This window comes from Taudactylus pleione, unplaced genomic scaffold (genome assembly GCF_031769625.1).
Source record: "Taudactylus pleione unplaced genomic scaffold, aTauple2 ptg000007l, whole genome shotgun sequence".
Lineage (NCBI taxonomy): Eukaryota > Metazoa > Chordata > Amphibia > Anura > Myobatrachidae > Taudactylus > Taudactylus pleione.
The window spans coordinates 1,185,001-1,207,011 of NW_028284410.1; the positions used below are offsets into that span (position 1 = coordinate 1,185,001).

At 48.7% G+C, this 22,011-nt stretch overlaps 1 protein-coding gene across 1 annotated transcript in view; it reads right to left on the reverse strand.

Annotated features, from left to right (window-relative positions):
- The window catches only part of CLSPN (claspin), a 169,529-nt gene extending 147,987 nt beyond the window's left edge, over positions 1–21,542 (reverse strand). The window contains exons 1-3 of the mRNA XM_088460613.1: positions 21,501–21,542; positions 17,788–17,917; positions 1,399–1,826 (exon numbers count right to left, since the gene is read on the reverse strand). Of these exons, the coding sequence (XP_088316739.1) occupies positions 1,399–1,826; positions 17,788–17,917; positions 21,501–21,527 (585 nt within the window). The 5' untranslated portion in view covers positions 21,528–21,542. The remainder of the gene's footprint in view (positions 1–1,398; positions 1,827–17,787; positions 17,918–21,500) is intronic.
- Positions 21,543–22,011: the final 469 nt, after the last annotated feature.

A 22,011-nucleotide genomic window follows, 5' to 3' on the forward strand; every position in this document is an offset into this window, starting at 1 on the left:
AATTTGGGGTGCTTGAAAATAGGTGCTAGCATGTTTTTATATGTCTCTAAAGTGAACTTTTAAAAACCGTGAAAAATCCACCTGCTGCATGCAACTGCAATCCCAAAAACACCTGACCCATACTTGTGGACCCCCAAGAAGTATTTTTCGCTACTTTTAATGTTTATCCCCCCACTTTTTAAATTTACATCCCAAAAATGACATGTCTTTTTTGGGGTGTTCTTAGGTTTTAGTTTCTGTTTTCTTTGCGTATTTGTCCTTTGGGTGGCTACTCCCAAGGGGTCTGAGTTGTTTCCCCACGTTTGCACCCCAAAATAATGATTTTGCATTTCTTTTCACCAGCTATTGATTGGAGAATAATTTTTGGAGAATTGTTTCCACTTAGGCAAAATTGTCCTGGAATTGAATTTGGCGAATTTTTTTTAGGCAAATTTTTCACAAAAAAACAGGCGAATATGGCTTTTCACCTCTAATTGAATTCCCCTTTTCGTAGTTACTCATACTAGGGGGCCTATTCATTAAACCTAAAAATTCTCTGGAGATAATTAGCTTTAGAACTCTCATGGAGTCCTAGCTAATTATAGGTATAATTCATCATTCCACCTCTCCATAAGTATCTATTCCGAAAAGCTGTCATGTTTGCGATTACAGCTTTTCGGGAAATAGATACTTTTCCCTGCCTACACTACCTTATCGCATCTGGAAACAGTGCTGCGCATGCGCTGTTACATCTGTAAAACCAGTGCATGCGCAGCACTGCCTACAGATGCGTTAAGTTTGTGTACCCCCCCGACACCCCCCTAAACATGCTGTGACATGGGAAGTTCACTATGGGTACCCCTGAATAGACCTGCTGAAGGTATTTTGGATCTTTAAATGGTATCAATAGGTGCTGTTTAGAGTCTTTGTCAAATTTGGGGTACATGAAAATGGGTGCAAGCATGGTTTAAAGTCACTTCAGTTAAGTTTTATAATGCGCAAAAAACGCTCCTTCAGCAAACACCTAAAATCAAAAAAACACCTCCCCCATACTTGCAGACACCCCAAAAGTCTATTTCGCTAGTTTTTGCGTTTGTAGCCCCACTTTGTACTATTTCGCCCCCATTTGCAAACTTATTTTGTGGTGTTTTTTCGCACCGGTGAAAAAAGTCTATGCAATTGAATTGGGTGGAAAGTTTCCACGGGCGAAATGACATCTTTCTCGCTTAAAATGGCTTTTCGCCGCCAATTGAATATGTCCCTAAGACTCCAAAGTTAGGAAAGTTGCAAAATTGAGGAAAGAATGCAGCATGTGGTACCAGATGTCTCACGCCGTATGGCTCAAAAGGGATAGCTATATGAGGAAATATTTGTAAACACTAAATTCCATCTTTAAACAGGTGTAAGTCAAATACATACCGTTGATTTCTCATTTTTATGCTTTCCAGTGGATCCCATTTTATTTTTCTCTGTTCTCAGTTTTGATTTGCCCCCCAGGTCCATCTCTTCCTGGCTGGACAGTTTTCTTGAAGACTTGCGACTCTTTTGCTTGATGTTTCTCTGTGGGTTGCCCTTATCAGAAGTAGGTTCATCAGTGTTTAATCCATCCGAATTTGATACAAGGCATCCATCAACCTCTTTATCACTGTCATCACTATCAAGCAGAGCTAGTCTGATCCTCCGATGCTTCCCTCTTTCTGTTCTTTTCCCTTTGTCATCTTCATCACTTTCAGGGTACAAAGTAGCCACAGTAGTGGCACAAATAGCCCCCTCGCGATCACTGTCACTTTCTTCAAAAACTCTTTTGTTCTTAGATTTCTTAATTACCAAGATTTCATCATCAGAATCTAAAAAAAAATATATATGTATAAAGATAATTGCTTTACTCGGTCTCACATCCACGTTACATGAAACAGGAAATCCCAATGGGTATTCAAGTCACAAAAATGTGGTTGAATAGACTTTGAAATTACAATCTGTCTAGTCAATTTAGCCCACCCTACCCACATTGTATATTCTTAGGGCATGCAGAATATGGGGGAAATCTCCCATTATTTTATGTACGTTCCTAGGGAGCTTCTCACTGCCAGACAAATAAAGTTTATGATTGAGGATAGCTTTAACCTTTGAGGAGGTCTATGAACGAACAAAAAAAAAACAAGAAAAAAAAAAAAAGGAGGATTCAACCCTGCCAAACTACCTAAAGAAACCATAATGAGTTCAAAACAGATGTGCACCTTGTAGATTCTTCTGTGATGATTAATGTTAACCTCTTCAAATACTGTAGATAACAGGATTTTTGGTCAACTTAACATTAAATCCCTTTCTCTTAAGCAGGCTGGGGAACACTGGACCATGGGGATTCAGTGTTCTCACCAGAAAATTTTTCCAGCCGGTTGGTATCAAGAAGTAGCCGGGTGGGCCCTTCGCAATAATAAAATGTTTTAAACCCTGACCTCGTGATTATTTAAAAACTTGAAATAACATTGTATATATTAATTCTCCTTTTATTAGAAGCCCAGTTGTCTTATTATTAAAAGCTGCAAAGTCTGTTGGATCTGGTCCTTTTTATACAGTTCCCAGATACTGTCCCCACTTGCAGGCTCCCAAAGTGCCGGATGGTGCACCAACAAAAAACAGCCTGGGGAGAACACTGCCCTCCCTTACTATTCCAGCCCGATAGGTCTCAGGCTGCTCCCCTGCAGGCTCTCAGTGAAAAGTGCCCATTATGCAGTGCCCTCTGTAGTTATCCCCATATGTAGTGCCCCCTGTATTTGTGCCCTTTATACAGTTGCCCCCATAGTTTTCCCCTTTATACATTGCCCCCTGTGGTTTTGTTTTTCCCTAATGAAGTACCCCCAGGCTGAAGTAGTGCCCCCATGCCGTGCCTCCAGGCTGGTCCCTCATGCAGTGCACCCAGACTGGCCCCTCATGCAGTGCCCCCAGACTGGTCCGAGCCCCCGCCCAGAACTTACCTGAACATACTCGGCGTCAGCGCTCCCACTCCCGCTGCCTCGCTCTGACAGGATCTAGCAGGCGCGCAGGGTAGGCTCTTCACGTCGCAGGTGACGTCATGACGTCACCAGCGCACTGCATCTATGGGAACGCTTGCCTCTGAAGCAATCGGAGGCTTCTTTAGCCTCCGGTCGCTTCAGAGGCCATCGTTCCACACCAGGAGGCAGAGGGTGACCGTGAATGCGGCAGGGAGGGAGGGTTGGACGTCAGGTGAATGCCGGGCGGTGGGCTGTTTCTGCCGGGCGATGCGCCCGCAGAAAACAGCCTTGGGAGAACACTGGGATTGTAGGTTGTGGCTGGTGCTGGCACTTAATGTAAACTGTAGCTTTAAATCCTAAGATCCTCCTCCCCATCCCCATCATCCCCCCCCCCCCCCCAGCAATACCACAATTCCAGTACTTTTTTGATAGAGTCCAGAGAGGAGGAGCAGGAACCCCGTGAAACGGTTCAGAACAGGGCTGGCCAATAGGTCGATCACAATCTACCGGTAGCTCGCGGAGCTCCCGCCGGTATATCGCTACCAACCTGCTGAAGCAACTGGGATACGCTGGTCTCTGAAGTGAACAGAGACTAAAGAAGCCTCTGTTCGCTTCAGAGGCTAGCATTCCCAGCGACTCATTGCGCGGGTGCCCGCCATGTGAGGAGCCTGCTCGCCGATCCAGTCAGCAACTACGTGGGAGCGTGAAGAAAAGTACTAAATAGGGGAAGGGGCACAGCATAAGGGGCATTACTGGAGGTACTGTGGGTATTGTGTATAAGGGCACTACTGTGTCGTAACGTCAATGAAGGGACTACTATGTGGTGTAATGTGAATAAGATTGTGCTGCTGTGTGTAGTAATTTGAATTGGGGATACTATGTGATTTTGGCAGGACAGACCCCACGTCTCTTGCTATGAGGTCAAGCCCCCTTTTTCAGGGGGTGGTAGATCACAAAAGTTTTTTTGTTTTAAAAAGTAGATCACAGAGTCCAAAAGTCTGGTCACCCCTGGTTTAGAACAACCAAACAAACCAGTGGGGGGGGGGGGGGGGGGGGGAATAAAAAATGATGACTGAACGTGAGGGAGGGATCGCAGTGTCCCCCAGCCTGCTTAAGAGAAAAGGATGAAACGGTAAGTTAACCAAAACTCCTATTTTCTCTTGCAGAAAGACTGGAGAACACTTGACCATGGGATGTTCAAAAGCCCAGGGGAGGGAACACTGCCTTACCGGAGAACTGTACAACCCAAGTGGGTGCCATAGGCAAAAAAACCTAAAACTGTGAAAGTGAGCAAACGTGTGAACAGTAGACCAGATAGCCGCACAGTGGACCTGTACTGCTGAAGTCCCGCCTCGTGCTGCCCACAAGATCGCCGCTGCCTTAGTGGAAGGCGCTAACACCTGGTCTGGTCTGGTGGCAGTCGCCCCGCACTAAAACAGGCTTAAGCGAGGACCGAGCAGATCCAACGTCCAAGGCCTGTTAAGTAGCCAGCCAACTCAGTTCATATGTGCGTCATAATTAACACGAAGAGAAACAATGGCATACCAAAGAAACCTTATCCAAGGATATCTGCAGAACTCTAGCCGAGCCAAATATTCCCCAGTATTCTCCCCAGAATTTTTTTCCAGCCAGGTGGCATCAAGAAGTAGTCGGGTGGGGACCTTCGCAATGATAAAAAGGTTATAAATCTTGACCGTATAATTTAAACTTGGGGCACTCTCCTCGGCTCCAATACGCTGCAATGCAAAATGATGGGCACTCACGCCCTACGGAACAAACAATTGAATCATTCCTGGCCACTTTACTAAAAAAAAAAAAAAAAAAAAAAAAAAACTATTCAATTAGTCTAGAGTATCTAACTATTTGAATGTCCTTTACATATCCTGTCCTAGCTAATTCAGTAGGCGGAATAGGTCCAATCTGCAGGAGTTGACCAGTCCTGTGGGTCTGTGGCAGGCACAGAATGTGTCATCCATGTTGTAATGCTTGTTTATCTCTTCACTTAGGAGCAGATAGTTGCTGCACCTCTTGGAAATGCACTAATGCATTGACTCCATTACTGGCTCCTCCTCCCATTATATGCAGATTACAGTATATATTGGGGTGAAGAGGATCAGATGTTCTATTACTGGAGAAAGAACTGGCTCAGTAACCTACCTGTGAATGAACCAATGACTCCCTCCCGCTCCAATGCTCCACATCCAGTCGTCCAGAACCCTCACTAACGTGTCCTTATTGCTGGAGAACACAGATGCCAGAGGGACTGAAATGTGACGTTGGTGCAGCTCGGCATCACATCCGGCATCCGTGTCAACAAGAACACTTTAAGGGTGACCAGGCAACAGGGGACGTGGCACATGGGGCGGGAAGGAATGCCGAGCAGTTAGTTGTACAGGCACACGGCGCATTGGGACGAGGGGAAGTGCCGGGCAGTAGGCTGTTTCTGCCAGGCGTTGTGCCCGCAAAATACAGCATGGGGAGTACACTGCATCCCAGTCCCAAAAAGTCACCGAAGGCGGTAGGACCGAAAGAAAATAACCTGGTATAAGTGAAAGGCCGAAAAAAGTGTCGGCTAGAATGTAGAAACTGTATGGAGAAATGTTTTAACGTTATAGAAGCCGAGAAAAGGCGGCTTGCAAACCCTAAACAAGGTACCACTCAGAGTTGAAGCAACAGCCATAAGGAAGACCAGCTGACAACTAACTGAAGCTCCACTGAAAACTCCAAAGGAGTCGGTGTGTGAGAGCAGATAGGACTAGATTAAGATTCCACGGCACCACCTGTGGGCGAAATGGTGGTTGAATACGCAACACACCTCGTAAAAAAAAGATTTTGGTCCCCTGAAGAGAATCCAAACGCCACTGTAAATAAAGTGACAGGGCCAAAACCCGCACGGTACAGTCACAGACTGAAGTCGTAAACCGGCCTCCAAACCCCCCAGAAAGAAGGTCAAGAGACGGGAGGCGACACTTGGGGACATTAGTCCTTACCTGTTCACACCACAAGAGGTAGAGCGTTTCCAAACTCTGAGGTAAAGGTTAGACGAAAACAGCAGTCTGGGGTCCCAGCATAGTGCGGACCACCGAAAGACAAAAACAGGTAGCTGTCCAACGTTTGGTCACAAAGGCATGTCGTGAAAACCAACAGAGGAAGGTCCTTGCGTAGAAACAGATCTTGCAGCAGCAGGTTTGGTCGAAGTGCAAGATGCCACCCAGGATCTACAGACGTCTGCGCGCCACAACCAGCTTGGCCAGCCGGGAACCACTAGGAGTAGCATCACTTGTTAAGTCTTGACGCACCTAGGTACCCATGGCAACAGTGTGGTTGGTGAAAAACAAATACACTACTTAATTTTTTTCTCAACAACAAACTTTCGGCTTAGGGGTGCCGTGAAAACAGTGCTGATACTCTAGGGCGCCGTTATTCAAAAAGTTTGGGAACCACTGCACTAGATGAAACTCCACGGAAGAGTAATGACATCCACTGCGTATGCTAGTGGATACATGGATCTCGTACAAAACTATGGACCCCGGAACTTGTATTGAGAGGCATGAGATCCACCCACGGAATGCCTCACGTCCCAACGATCAGTTGGGAAACCCCTGGATAGAGACACCCCCAGAGAATAGGGACGCTGAGTACCCTTGTCCAAGAGTGGGGAAAAGTCCAACTGGATTTCCCGCGAGTGGAAACTGGTGTACCAAAATGTCTCGAAGGTGGAGACCACAGTGCTCCACCATGGTATGCACAACAAAACGACATACACCGAAAACACCATAGGACTGTAGAAACCATGCTTTGGATGCCAGGGAAAAAAAAAACTCACTGAAGAGGTGTCAAGGACCACCCCCAGGAATTGCAGGAGCTGACAAGGGATTAGGCAAGACTTCCCGACATGGAGCATCCAGTCGTGATCCTTGTGTACCTGAAGCTGAATCAGCCTTCACGAGGAGATCTAAATAAGATATAATGCTGGTACAGTCTCTGCACAGTAAGCTCGCCATGACTGACATGAGCCCGATGAACAATCGGAACTCTGAACTGATAGCAATCGTATCAGACTGCAAAACGGAGGAGAGCATGATGTCCTGTCCAAATGCAACGGGCAGATACTGGTTCCTGACTTCCAGGGGAGGCTACAAACTTGTTTTTGCCCCAGGCTGTGGATCGCTTATCCAAGATATTCCAGTCACAAATGATCCCCCACACTCTGGGGTTCAAGGTACAAAGATTCAAGACTGGCCCAAAGGTGTCTGTCTATCTGTTTCCGTACCAGGAACAAGTCGAAGTACCACCCCAGTTTCCAGTCCTGTGGCGGAACTGGAGCAATGACGCCCTCCCAAAGGAGACGCGCGATAGCCTGGGCCAACTGCACCCTCTTCTTCGCATTCCAGGAAAAGTGGTGGCACAAAAAAAAAAAAAAAAAAACCGTGATGGCAGAACCCTGAGGTCGATAATGTTGTCTCTAGGAAATGCCCAGCATCCAGGCATCTGAAGGGGACTCCACCCCATGATCTCTCAACTGGAGCAGCCGTTCCTCGGCAGGTGACCAGACTGGGCAGAGAAAACCCCAACCGAGGTTAGGTCTTTCCAGAGCCGTGGCACCAAAGCGCCGATTGGCATTAGAATATTGGCCCCCAGAAGCCGAACACCTGCTATGGAAGAAGCGGCCTCTGGCAGACTGACCTCTAGCCAACACTCCACCCCAAAAGAAGGAGCGAAAAGCTTGGAAAGGTAGACCATGCTGTTTTTGGATAGCTACCGGAAGAAAAGTAGTTTCCCACCCAGTAGCCTGGGCGGTAATCGTATCCAGTTTTGGCCCAAAGAGAAGGCCCCCACCAAACGGAAGAAATTCCAAGGAACGCTACTATTTCGAATGTGCCCTCCAAGCCCGGAACCAAAGGGCCTCCGAATGAGACGGCCGTAGCTGAAAGCCTGGAAGCTCCTTAAGCGCCTGCATTCACAGCCTCACACACACATGCAGCTGCGCCACGAAGCAGCACTGAAGTCTCATACGGAATGCTGGGACGACTCACTGTGAAGCTCTGTGATTAGTTTATCAGCCCAAGTCTTCGTAGCTCAAGACACCCCGGTCAATGAAGGTCTGGTAACTACTCCGAAGCACCCGAAAATGGACTTGAGACAAGAAAAAATTAAACTACCGGATCCTTTACAGACGTCAAGCCCTGCAACAGGAAGAGCAACGTCAACCCTTGGAGGCAAGTCACACTTGGATCCATGATCTGCTGAAAGCAAAGTGATCATGCGAGAGATGTCGAACTATGTACCCAACTGCCGCCACATCTCCTCGATGACAGCAGAGATATCTGCATAAGGAGGAACGCAACAACCTGCTTGTGCTGACAATTGACTAGACCCACAGCCTTTGCATCGGAATGAACAGCCAAACAGTCCAGCAAGTGGGCGCACAGCCGCACTTTACACAGTGATTCTAAAAAGAAGCTTCCAAGTGGTCACCCTTGGGGGAGGGGGGGGCAGTTTCAGCCAGGTCGTCCTACTCCTTCAGACTCCAAAACATCTTACGGAGCCATGGAAGGAGAAAAACTATGCACCTCGTGCAGCGCAGGATCCTGTAAAATCAGTACCCCAAATAAGTGGATAGCTTTCCAAACCCCCATGCCGTACACTCCATGCTACGGAGCCATCGTGGAGCAGACACCAAGTGGGGAGTCACACCGCCAGGAGCAAGCGAGGTAGCCAGCGCAGCTGCTGCCCTAACCTGAACCAAACACTTCAGTATTTAAGAGACTGACTGACCCAAAGCCTGTGCCAATGCCGGCTCCCCTGGACGCCTGCACTAGACCATGCCATGCACAATGCTCCCTGCTCCATGGATTCCTTCCCCATGCTACTCCCTCATAAGGGGAAAACACTTGTTCTGCCTCGTCCAGTAGCTGCCTGTGAGGTGTGCGCCGCCCCACACCTCTAAAAAAGGGTGTGAGCGCGCACTGTCCCCAGGTCCAGTCGGTCTCAGAGGTCGGAGTGACCCATGGGTGATGTCGCCGTCGTGCCCCCCCTGCATCTGCACACCGGAAAGCTGTTTAACAGCTGCCGCAGCCGCCAGCGCTCTCCCTGTGTGCTGCTGCAAGCAGCGCACAGCACCTAACCACAAATAAAAAATTTTAAAAAGAGCTTACAAAACAAAAGTAACAAGTCTATGCTACAGCAGGGCTGTCCAGCAGCCCAATAAAAAAACGTGCCTTACTCCTCAGGCACTTAAACAACACTGGGATTGCAAGGGGGTAGGAGTTTATTAGTTAAAGCTACAGTTAACATTAAGTGCCAGCTCCAGCCCCAACCTACAATCCCCCAGATGTTCCCTTGCTGCAAGGAAAAATTGCATTTTATAGTGTCAGCAAAATCTGCAGCACTTCGCTTTTGGAAACAAAACTAAACACTAGACTGGGTACTAACAAACATTAACAAGTTTACAATCATGATATAGGAGTTTCATAGAGATTAAATACCACAGTTTATATTGGAAAAGCCAGGATGCAAATGGATAAATCTTAAAGGGCTATAGATCCAGTCACTCAAATCTTGGTTTGCAGGGTCAGCAGGTTGAGTATACAAATAAAATAAATGATTGGATGGACTGTGCAAAAAGATGTTTCAGCACTTGGAAAAGGATGCAGTCACTTTGTCGAAGGTGACAACAGCAGTATGCAGGCTCAGTTGATCTGGGGTTGCAATGTGCGACCCCATGCAGCGGTAAGCGTGTGGGGGCCGCTGGCATATCGGGCGGTCGGCCACCCAATCGCACCGCGTGTGGGGACCACCCGATACGTCGGCCGTCTGATCCCCAGTCGCAAAGTGCAAATTGCACAGTGTATGGTCGGCTTAAGGCTTGGTGTCAAATATAAACACTCCAGTCACTTTATGTACACTATTCGGCTCAGTAAAACAAAACCTTCGAAATACCATATCATGAATGTAAGAACTTACCTTTGTTATATGTTTCTACGAAGTCCATAGGGTCCACAGGGTTGACCTTGGGGTATAGCTGGATCTGGATCCACGAGCACCACGCAGTTAAAGCTTTGCTGCTCCCAGGATGCACTTGGGTCCGTCCTCCTCTATACCCCGCCCCCGAGCCACAGGCACCTCAGTTGGTAAGCAGCCAAGGCCGGAGGAGGAGCCTAAACAGAGAAGGAAGACTGGAACACACAAGAAACCATACTCACAGAAATGGGAGATGGAAAACCGGTGACCAGTCACACAGCCCATATGAAGCCAGGTGCGTCAGGGCAGGCGCCCTGTGGACCCTATGGACTTCGTAGAAACAGAAATAACAAAGATAAGTTCTTACCATATCTCTTGTTTTCTACTTCAGGGTGCATAGGGGGTCCACAGGGTTGACCTTGGGGATGTCCCAAAGCAGTTCAACTAAGGGCGGGGACGCTCCTGTGCTGAAAGGAGCACCCGGCGCCCAAAGGATGCATCCTGAGAGGCGAAGGTGTCAAACGCATAGAACCTCAAAAACGTTTGAATTGAAGACCAAGTGGCCGCCTTACACAGCTGAACAGCAGAGGCGCCACGCCTAGCAGCCCAAGAGGGACCCACAGAACGAGTGGAATGAGCCTTAACAGAGGCCGGCAAAGGTAAACCCTCCTGTGCATAAGCCTCACAAATAACGGAACAAAGCCAACAGGCTAACGTTTGTTTGGTTTTCACAAGAGGGGTTGGCCTGCTAACAAAGAGGACAAGCAATGAATCAGACTTCCTAACCGAAGCAGTCCGGTCCACATAGATTCTAAGCACCCGGACTACATCTAAGGAAGCCTCACCAGCTGAGAGATCAGGTGACTGAAAAGCTGGCACAACAAGTTCCTGATTGATGTGGAACTTCGAAACCACTTTAGGCAAAAACTCAGGACGAGTGCGGAGCACCGCCCTGTCCTGGTGAAAAATCAGAAAAGGAGGGCGACAGGAAAGCGCCCCCAATTCTGATACCCTCCTGGCAGAAGCAATTGAACGTCGGCCACTTGAGTTCCACTGACTCAGGCTCAAAAGGAGGGCCCTGCAGGACCCGTAGCACCACCGCCAAGTCCCAAGGAGCCACAGGAGGCACGAAGGGAGGCTGGATCCTGAGAACACCTTGGAAAAAGGTGTGAACATCTGGCAGTGTAGCAATCAGTCGTTGGAACCACACGGACAAAGCAGACACATGAACCTTCAAGGAGGCAAGGCGTAAGCCAAGGTCCAAACCTAATTGAAGAAATTCCAAGATTCTAGAAACCCGGAACACCTGAGGATCATAGCTTCTGGACTCACACCACTGTGTGCGCCACACCCTGTGGTAAATCCGTGCGGAAGCAGGCTTGCGTGCCCAGAGCATGGTACCAATAACCGAACTGGAGAAACCCCGAGACCTCAAGACGGCTGTCTCAAGAGTCACGCCGTCAAAGACAGCCGACCCAGATCCGGGTAAAGGCAGGGCCCCTGAGACAACAGGTCCCGACGCTGAGGAAAAAGGTATGGAGCGTCGATGGAGAGGCTCCTCAGATCGGAGTACCAAGAACGTCTGGGCCACGCCGAAGCTACCAGCACGAGTGTGCCACCGTCCTGCACGCATTTCCGCAGGACCCGAGGAAGTAGGGATATCGGCGGAAACAGGTACGCCAGGTGAAACGTCCATTTCACCGACAGCGCGTCCACCAGACATGCGCCTGCGTCTCTTGTCCTTGACCCGTAAACGGGCAACTTGTGATTGTGACGGGAGGCCATCAAGTCCAGCTCCGGCAGCCCCCATCTGTTCACGAGTAGCTGAAAACACCTCTGGGTGAAGCGACCATTCCCCGGGATGCACGTCGTGACTGCTGAGGAAGTCCGCCTCCCAATTGAGAACTCCGGGGATGAAGACCGCCGAGATCGCTGGAATGTGGCACTCCGCCCAGGCAAGGATGCGAGACACCTCCGACTGAGAGTTCCTCCTTGGTGGTTGATATACGCCACCGTGGTGGCGTTGTCGGACTGCACCTGAACCGCCCTTCCGTGAAGAGCGGGGCCGGACGACTGCTGGGCCCTGTATACTGCCCGCAGTTCCAGGATGTTGATGGGGAGAAGAGCTTCTTCCGCAGACCAACGACCCTGAAGCGACAATGAGCCGGTCAATGCCCCCCAACCTCGGAGACTGGCATCAGTCGTGAGCAGGACCCAGTCCGGGATCCAAAAGGGGCGCCCCTCGACCAGATGAGCTGTCTGAAGCCACCAAGCCAAAGACTGCCGAACCTCCGGGGACAACACCAGCATCTGAGAGCAGATCCGGTGAGGTAACCCGTTCCATTCCGATAGAATCAGCCCCTGCAGGGGCCGGGAATGGAACTGGGCAAAGTCCACCATGTCGAACGTCGACACCATGGACTCTCATAGCCAAATGGACCTACAGGCGGCAACTGCTCAGGCAACTGTGTATCCACAGCTGTAGGGAGACCACCTTCTCCGGAGTCAGGAAGATCCTTTGCTGACGAGAATCCAACAGGGCTCCCAAATGAACCATCCGTTGTGATGGAATCAGGGAGGACTTTCTCCAATTTATCAACCACCTGTGCGCTTGCAGGCAAGCGATCGTCAGGTGGAGATGTTGAAGCAGTACCTCCGGGGAGCTCGCCAGCAACAGGTCTTCCAGATAAAGCAGCAGCCGCACATTCTGGTTCCGAAGATGTGTGGCCATGATTGCCATAACCTTTGTGAATACCCTCGGTGCCGTGGAGAGGCCAAAGGGTAGCGCCCGGAACTGATAATGATGCTGAAGAATAGAGAACCTTAGATACCGCTGGTGCGAAGGTGCTATCGGAACATGGAGGTAGGCGTCCTGGATATCCAGGGACACCATGTAATCCCCAGGTCACCATCGCCAGAATGATGGAACGTAACGTTTCCATCCTGAACTTGGGAACTCTGAGGAATTTGTTCAGAGACTTCAAATTGAGGATAGGGCGATGAGAACCATTGGGTTTCTGCACCAGAAACAGAGTAGAATAGTACCCCGTCCCTCGTTGTGATTGAGGAACGGGAACAATGACCCATGCTTTCAGCAAGGACTCTATAGCCTCCTGAATCTGTAAAGCCTTGGTCTGGTCCTGAGAAGGACTCGTGCAGAAAAACTGGTGGGGCGGTCTGTGCCGAAAAGACAGGGCGTACACCTGGGAGACCACTTCTCGAACCCAGGCATCCGTGGTGGTATTGTGCCAGCACTGGGCAAATTGAAGAAGTCGGCCTCCCACTCTGGGGTCCCCCAGAGGGAGTCATGTCCCATCACGCAGAAGGTTTATCCTCCTGCTTGGAAGAAGGGCGTCTGGCACTCCAGGCCTGCTTCTTGGGCTTAGAAGCGACCTTTGTCGCCGACTGCCTCGGGAAGGACTGACCTTTTGCCTTGCCCTGAACCCGAAAGGACCGAAAACCAGAGCCCCGTACTTTGGTAGGTGCAGAAGCCGAAGGGAGGACGGCTGATTTAGACTTAGCCAGAGTATCCACTATTTTGTCCAAGTCTGGACCAAAAAGCAACTCTCCATTAAAAGGTAAGGCCTCCAGGCCCTTTTTGGAGTCTGCGTCAGCTCTCCAAGACCGCAGCCACAAGGACCGACGCGCCGACACAGCTGCCGCCAACACCCTAGAGGTCAGCAAGCTTGCATCCAACGATGCTTCCCCAAAGTAGGAAGCCGCATCCCTCATTTGTCCTATCAACGCTCTCTGGATATCCGGAGCATCATCCGGAAAGGTATCCTCTAAAGCGTTGGCCCAGCTCTCGATGGCCTTAGCCACCCAAGAGGTGGCCATGGACGGACAAGCCACAGCCCCAGAGAGAGAGTAGATAGACTTTAAACAAGTCTCCACTTTCCTGTCCGTGGGATCTTTCAGAGAGGAGATCGACGGCAAAGGCAACGTAGCGCTTTTAATTAAGCGGGTGACATGGGAATCCACCGCAGGCGGAGTTTCCAATTTCCTGCAATGAGCCTCAGGAAAAGGATAGTTGGAAGCCAACAGTTTCTGCAGTTGGAATCTCTTGCTGGGCAACTGTCAGGCCCCTGCGATATGATCCGTCAACTGGTCGGACAGGGGAAAAACAGTCAAAGCTACTTTGGCCTTTTTAAAGTTAGGGTACTTCGACCTGGGAGCCGGCGCATCCTCCTCTATATGAAGGATGGCCGGCACCGCCCTAACCAAAGCTGGCACATTAATGGAGGACTTAGCCTTCCACCTCCGGGGCCCCGGCATCAGAGTCAGAGTCCTCATGGATCTCTCAGTCATCACGTCCATGTCCGTGAACTGCGCCACCAGTGAAGCCGGAACGGGTCGCTTGGACACCTTTGGGGGCAAATCACTGTGCAACATTGATTGAAAAGCCGATGACGAGGCCGCCAGGCTCTGAACAGAGCTGGAGAGGACATCCACCCAGAGAGGGGGTACCGTCTGAGGATACCCCTGAAAGGGTACCACTGACTGCTGCGTCACCGTGGGAGACTGCACGTATACAGGCAATCCTGCATAAGGACCCACAGTCTGAGACCCGGGAGGAGACTGCAACCAGATGCGTAACCCCGGGGAACCGGGGATGGTAGGCTGGGGCAAAGCCCTAGAAGGGACAGCAAGCCGGTCCGCAATTGACGCCAGCACTTGTGTAAACATCACCCAAGGAGGATCCTGCGCCACCGGGGGTTTAGAGGCACCAGGTACCAGCTGGCATCGTCCGCACAGACCGTCCTGAGACAAATCCACCCCATCAACCCCTGCCGAACAGCGCCGGCAGGAAAACAACACAGGAGCCACGGAGCGCTCATTCTCCTCATCAGACATGACACCAAAACTTTTGCAATAAAAGAATATCACCGAAACGAGGTAAGGCGTATAACACCTGCGCACTCCCAAGTATGCAACACAAACAGCCCACAATATGGAACTGTGTAGCACACCACTGTATGTGACGGACCTCACAAATACGTAGATCTATATAAGTGAGGTACACAAAAAGAACACCCCTCCCCCACGCACCTGCGGGCCGTAGGAGAAGGAAAGGGATAGGTATAAGCCGACAGGAAGTAGAAATAAGCACAGACAGCAGCACTAGCAAAAGTCACATACCATGCAGGAAGTTATACTCACTGCACCTTCAGCTACAATCAACCTCCCAGATCCAGTGTCTGGGAGGGCTATAGCACTGCGAACACTGTCCTGAACAGGGGAGAGGTATGCAGAGGGACCGGTCCACTTGATACCGCCTGGGAGCTCTGCGCTGCTGCCCTGAGAAGAGCTCTGAGGAGGAGTGGCTGAGAGAGAGAACAGCCCAGCGACGCCAGCACGCATGAGAGAAGGCGCAATGGGCTGAGGGGAGGAGCCGCTAAACCAGGGAAGGCTGCCTCCCCTGGCTAGTAATTAACCCCCAGGGATGCCGGTTCCCTTCCGGACCTTACACCCTGGTGGTCCAGCGGTCACGCGGTGTATTCCTGATGCAGGGGGAACCCGCCGCCGCTACTAGCGCCACCGGTCTGTCCCCAGAGACCGGCGGCTAAAGACTGCATTGCCGCGCAAAGCGCTGCACGAGGCTTACCAGGCCCTGTAGAATCCGGCAGCAGTCAGTGGGAGCTCCCGGAGCCACGCTAGTACTGACTCCGGGGTCCCGCTGCAATCCCCAGATCAGTACTGGCGTCGCAGCGCCAGCGGGGCTGTTGGAGCGGCAGCGTGGACGTCCAGATGGACAGTCTGATGCTGCCGCTCTGAAGTAAAAAATAAATAAAATCATCTTTTTTTAAAAATAAAAATAAAAGCTTAGTGGCTGCTTATGCAGCCCCACTGCCCAGAGTGACCCGACTCCGGCCGGGCACCAACTATAGAGTAGGGATGTGCAGGCTCGGATAGGTTCGAGTTTGCACGTTGAGTTCGGATTTTTCCCTCCAAAAAAACGGAACTCAGAAAGAGGCTAAACGTCATCTTACATGGACGAACATCATCATTCCTGGTCTTTTGTCCAGGAATCATGATGTTCGTCCATGTAAGATGACGTTTAGCCTCTTTCTGAGTTCCGTTTTTTTGGAGGGAAAAATCCGAACTCAACGTGCAAACTCGAACCTATCCGAGCCTGCACATCCCTAGTATAGAGGAGGACGGACCCAAGTGTATCCTGGGAGCAGCAAAGCTTTAACTGCGTGGTGCCCGTGGATCCAGATCCAGCTATACCCCAAGGTCAACCCTGTGGACCCCCTATGGACCCTGAAGTAGAAATAGTATTTTTTACTTACACCAGCATGTTATCAGTTTACTGGTATATTTAAAAGCATAGGTCCAAATTCAATTAGCTGTAGGTTACTGAGATCAAAAACCCGGGTCCATAACCTTTTTCCTATTTAATTAGAATAAACAAAAGTTCTCCATGGGAGTTCATGCATTTGTAAGCATTTAAATAGAATATAATTCGGCCAACATGTTATTTTTCAGGTGATATTCCATTACAAGATCAAAAGGGTTAACTTATGTGGGACATGCATTTTGGAATATTGTATAGATGGGAAATTAATTTCTGGACTTGCCGACTGCAGTTACAAGTATTTTTTCCAAATATTTTTGAAACTGCTTAAATTAATAATCACAATACAGGAAGTTTTCTGTAAACCAAAAATAATCTATAGGCTTAAGGTGCATACACACTAGACGATATGCTCCCTGAGCGATATCGTCTAGTGTGTCCCCGGCAGGCTGTGCTCAATGTCGTTCATGACATTGAGCACAGCCGCTGAACGATATCATTAGCGATATCGTTCAGCGCCGGGCTCTCTCACCCATTCCCTGACATGCAGCAACCTGACGAGGTCGTCAGGTTGGCCTGCATGTCAGCCCGATGAACGAGGATGACGAACGACCCGCGGGAACGCGCGTCGTCGTCATCGTTCATCTTTTTTGTGTTAAACATGGACGATAAAGTGGACGACTGAACGATAACGATATCGTTATCGTTCAGTCGTCCACTTTAATCGCCCAGTGTGTACGCACCATTAATTTGGTGAAAGACTTGTTTTCTATCATTATTCCACTGTTTAAAAAATAAATATCAGCCATTTGACACCTTTTACGAACATGAAAAAACTGCTTTATTTCGACTAAGCCTTCAATACTGGTACTTTTGGGGGGGTTGAGTGATTTCTCCACTTTTTCATGCACTTCTATCAGGTGCACACTGTAGAACTACCAAGCAAAATTGCCGCAAATAGATTTAGGCAGTTGAATTGCATGACTCACAAAAGCGTGCTCAATACAAATAACCCATTGCTTCGGCGGATGAAACTCGTGGCTAATTGAATAGGCTCATAGAATAGAAAACTCTTTGCATTACATAATAAACTTAATGTACCTACTACTACACTGACAAAAAACAAATGCAATAAAACAATGCCAAAGCTTAAAAAAAAAAAATGTCCTCCTTAACCATATTTCAACAAACAATAGATTAATAAAATGAAGTGAACATTTGATTTGGCAGCATGAAAGTTGAGGTTGGCACACATTAGGCGGCCCACCCGTTGAGACGCCAGATGGAGTCTGACACCACTGAGACGAGTCTTTTGGACACACTGCGCAGGTACAACATCGGCACCGGAGCAATAATGTTACTGCAATCTTTGGCAAATGCAAAAGACATTAGCTCTTCAGCGATAAAAAGCTTGGCTGGATTGACCGTTACCGTGTGGTCTGTTCCGGGATTATACAGTATATACACAATATTTTTTCGTAGAAAATGCCACGAAAAGCATTTTTAGTGATCATATTTAACAGTTCTTTAAATAGACCCCTTAATGCAAAATACCTTTATTTTCCAGGAAATCCATTCCTTCCCGCTGGTCTCCTGAAGCCATTTCGCAGCTCCCTTGACCACTATCTGAATCACTTTCCAAGAGTTGATTGTCAAGATTGTGGTTTTGCAGCTCCAAGTAAACCTAAAATGAAAAATAAATTAAACAAAAACCTAAAAACATAAGAGGAAAAACTGCAGTGTACTAAAAATAAAAAAAATGCATAAAAAACTAACTAAAAGCAGCACATATACAATGTTAGCTTGAGAACTACATTATATAATAAATGAGAAAGCGAATCAGTCTGTTTGTCCTTTATGCACGGCCAGAGTTTTGGACTTAAGCTGGGCATCCATTATACAATTTTCTGTCAGATATCTGTCTGGTTGGAATGAAAACCTGGTAATGCATGGGAGCAAATTACAGACGGTCATATGGTTTTAAAAAATGGAAAAAAAAAAAAAAAAGTGCGTTCTAACCAATTTGTCTGAACAACCATTTTTGGCTATTTTCTAGTGTTTGTGAGCAAATGGACGATTGTCATTTGCTCCCATACATTACCAGGTTTTCGATTCCAGCCAGTCAGATTGGACAGATATCTGACAGAAAATTGTATAGTGGATGCCCAGCTTCAGAATTAAGTTTTTGCCTCCAAGGTTTGAACTTCATCAGGGCCACACATACAATCCCTAAAAATGGGGTCACTAACTACACAGGTTCTGGGGCTGGCTCTAGTGGAAATTGGCAGGCTGCCAAAAACCTCTGTGAAAGCTACAAAAATATATTTTTAACCTCAAAATCTCAGCAAGTGTTAAACTGTATGACTCATGCAAGTTCATATTAAATCCAGAGAAAAGTTGCCCATAAACGGTGCAATATAGCAGCCGATCCAGCAGATTGGTGCGATTAAGCTGCTACATCAGGGCTCGACAAACCCCGGCCGCCAGGTCACCAATGGAGGCTAAGATTTTACTCCTGGCGACAGTTTTCTCCAAGCAATACCACCCCCAGCCCTCTCCCATTACGTCTCTCCCATAGTAACGAGTAGCGGCGGATGCCGGAGCCCACTCCTGAGCTGCAGCGTTAGGCTCCCCTAAAGGGCACTATGGGAGAGACGTCATGAAGTCTCTCCCATGGTTCCGAGGAGCGGCAGACACGCAGCGGCTGCAGGATCGGCGCTTAAGTATTCTGTTTTTGTGGGGGTGTTTTTTGCGTGCGCGTGGCACTAATACAGGGGCACTATTAAAGGGGGCTTACTACTGGGTTGAGGGGCACTGAAAGGGCATGTGTGGTGGTCTATACAAGCTTTCATATATATTGGGGTTGGACGATGGTCTGGCTCCTAAACTTTTAAGATGACTCCTAGATTTTACAAAAATTTGTTGAGCCCTGTGCTAGATAATATTGTATATGGGCAAATATTGCCCAGTGCGCGCACCCGTGGGGTTGTATACCGCACCTCCAGATCTTACTGCATGCGATCCCATGCAACGCTATGCAGGGGGTGGGGGGGGGATTTCCAGCATAACGAGCGTTCAGCCACCCGATTGCAGTGTGTAGGGACCATCCGATGTCGGCCGTCGGATCCCCCACCGTGTCGTAAGGTGCATATCACGCCGTGTATTGGCAGCATTAGTCCTTTTTAAAGTGAACATATACGGTATATTATACCACTTTTCCACTGCCAGCAACAACCCATGTGAGCGCGCAGGAACCCATGTTATTTTGCTGTTTGAAAGGGCAAGGTTGAAATAAGCCAAATCGAGGGACCTGACATTTTAACCCTAGTCATGAGCCGGGTTCAACCCTGCTCGTGAAGCAGTGTGGACAGGTACCCCGGGTCCCGTTCTCTGGCGCTTGCAGATGAGATTATCTCCAAGGACCAGCTCATCATGTGACGCTGATGGCATCATCGACCTGGCATTAGTGCCGGGTCTTGCCGTCTATAAGAGGTCTTAGCCGGGTCACTCCCAGGATGGGCGTGTAGCAATCATCCAGCATGCGACCAAGCAAACCAGTGGAAAAGGGGTATTAATCAGCCCTCTGTGTTTGCATGCAAGGGCATAGCTAGAACTTTGTGGGCCACATAGCAAACTCTCCCCATAGGTTAAAAAAAATAAACCACATACATTTGCCCCCACAGAGTCCATTCATGTTATGCCACACAGTAGTGCCCCTTAAACACATTGTTAAGCAGTAATAGTGCCCCTTACACATTATACCACACAGTAATGCCCTTCACAGATTATGCCACATAGAAGTAGTGACCCATATAACATTACAATAGTAGTGCCACACAGCAAAGCCCCATACATATTTGCCCCCCGGCCAGCAACTAAACAACCCCGTGTCAGTCCAGCAGCCTATCGCCTCCCCCTGTGTGGCGCAGGCCACAAGCTAATTATAGCTGGCGCTCCGGCAGACAAACAGATATCACCGGAGCAATTTGAATCTGGCAACGGTCACGAGCCAATCGGAGCTTGGCGACCGGCAGCCAATCAGGAGCCGCCACTGCTGATTGGCTGCTAGTCCTTGAGCTCTGATTGCCTCACGACCAGCGGCGCTGTAATCAGCTGGCACCAAATCAACGCTGCGAGACGGGCACCCCTCAGTGGCCCTGACTGGACCAGCCCACCTTATGTGCGTGACTGAGTGCAAGGGGAGCAGCAGGCCACAGAGGTAGCTCTAGCACCATAGAAACCACGGTACTAACACCACCGTTTGCATGCATGTTCGCAAACAGTGGGGTCCTTTTCAGGATCAATGGAATGGGGTTATAGGCAAGGACAATGTAAACAGATAAAGGCTGCAGGTGTACTTCAGGGTCCAGTCTTCAACCCAGGCAACGCCAGGTATCCCAGCTAACAGAGATGAGTGATTCGTTTTGCTGAAAACTGAACAAAGTCCCAGTTCAGAGTAGAACACAGTCCTGGCTCAGGGGTTCCCGTAACTGTGGATCACAAATCTAAAAACCAGATCTGGGTTTTTGATTGCATGTAAACAGGTCCAAATTACATAATTTAGCTATTTTTATCAATTTTAAATCCAAAACATTTAAGGGTGGTTTTACCAAAACACAGGGGTGCACAAACATCTCTATATAATACACTGAATCTTTAAGATCGTGCTTCACAGCCCAAAATGGTATAACAGTATGCTATGTAATCTAATTAATGCATCCTAAAGTATGGTTGAGCTAGTTAATAAAAAATAAAAAAAATGTAAAGTCAAATAATTTTAACAACATGACCACCTGCCTGTCCCTAGTATTCAAATAACTTACAGCTCTAGAACTTATTGCATTATTTCGATATGAAACAGTAATCTGGCAAATAATCCATAATATTTAAATATTATTTGGCATAAACCAGTATGGCAATATCATGGGCAGGAGGAGCCAAGTTTCCTACAAGAACGTATGTGTAGAGAGTAGAACCTGGGAACAGAATGCCATCATTTGAATATTTACAAACATAACTTTCTAGTTGAGATGCAAACCCTTTCTGCTAGACCCCTTTAATAGGTAGCCTACTCCTAATAGTACTCTACGTGCACATATCCCCCTATAGCGCCACACACACAGTACAAAGCAATACAACACTAATCTGATGCAGTCAAAAGATTGCAGCAGCCACAGTCAGCACCGCCTGCGCATATATATAATACAGGTAGCAGCAAGGTAAGAGTTCAGCACATTATGTAAAGAACCAGCGCCTCCCGTTCTCACCCCCAGCTCAGAGCCCGTAGTATCCATTCCGCCTCTCGGTGACAGCTCCCGCCAAGAATACCCACCGCAGCCGCTGCCTCGGAATTCGCGCCCTGGTGAAGGGCGGAGACTCAGGCACATCCACCAATCAGCGCGGCGACGGAATGGCCGTACGTGTATCGTAGTAAAAGCAGAGGGAGGGATCTGGGCTGTGAGGCGGCTGCGCTGCGTTCCAATCTCCTCTGTGTGAGTTCCGCCTTATTGTCCACTGACTGAGCAGTGACAGCCTCTGGTCTGGAGCTGGTAATGTCATGTTATTGTCCAAGTAGCAGATATTCAAATTGAAAACACAGGAGGCCACTCTGGCAGTAGTCACAGCCTCATTACGTGTATTAATCCGCCATGCAATCTTTTACTCAAATTATCCCCACTTTGGAACAACTGTTGCTCTTTTGGACCTATATTCCCTTCCTACTATGGCCCATATTCAATTAATGGCGAAAAGTTGGAATCCAAGAAAAAGTATCGTGGA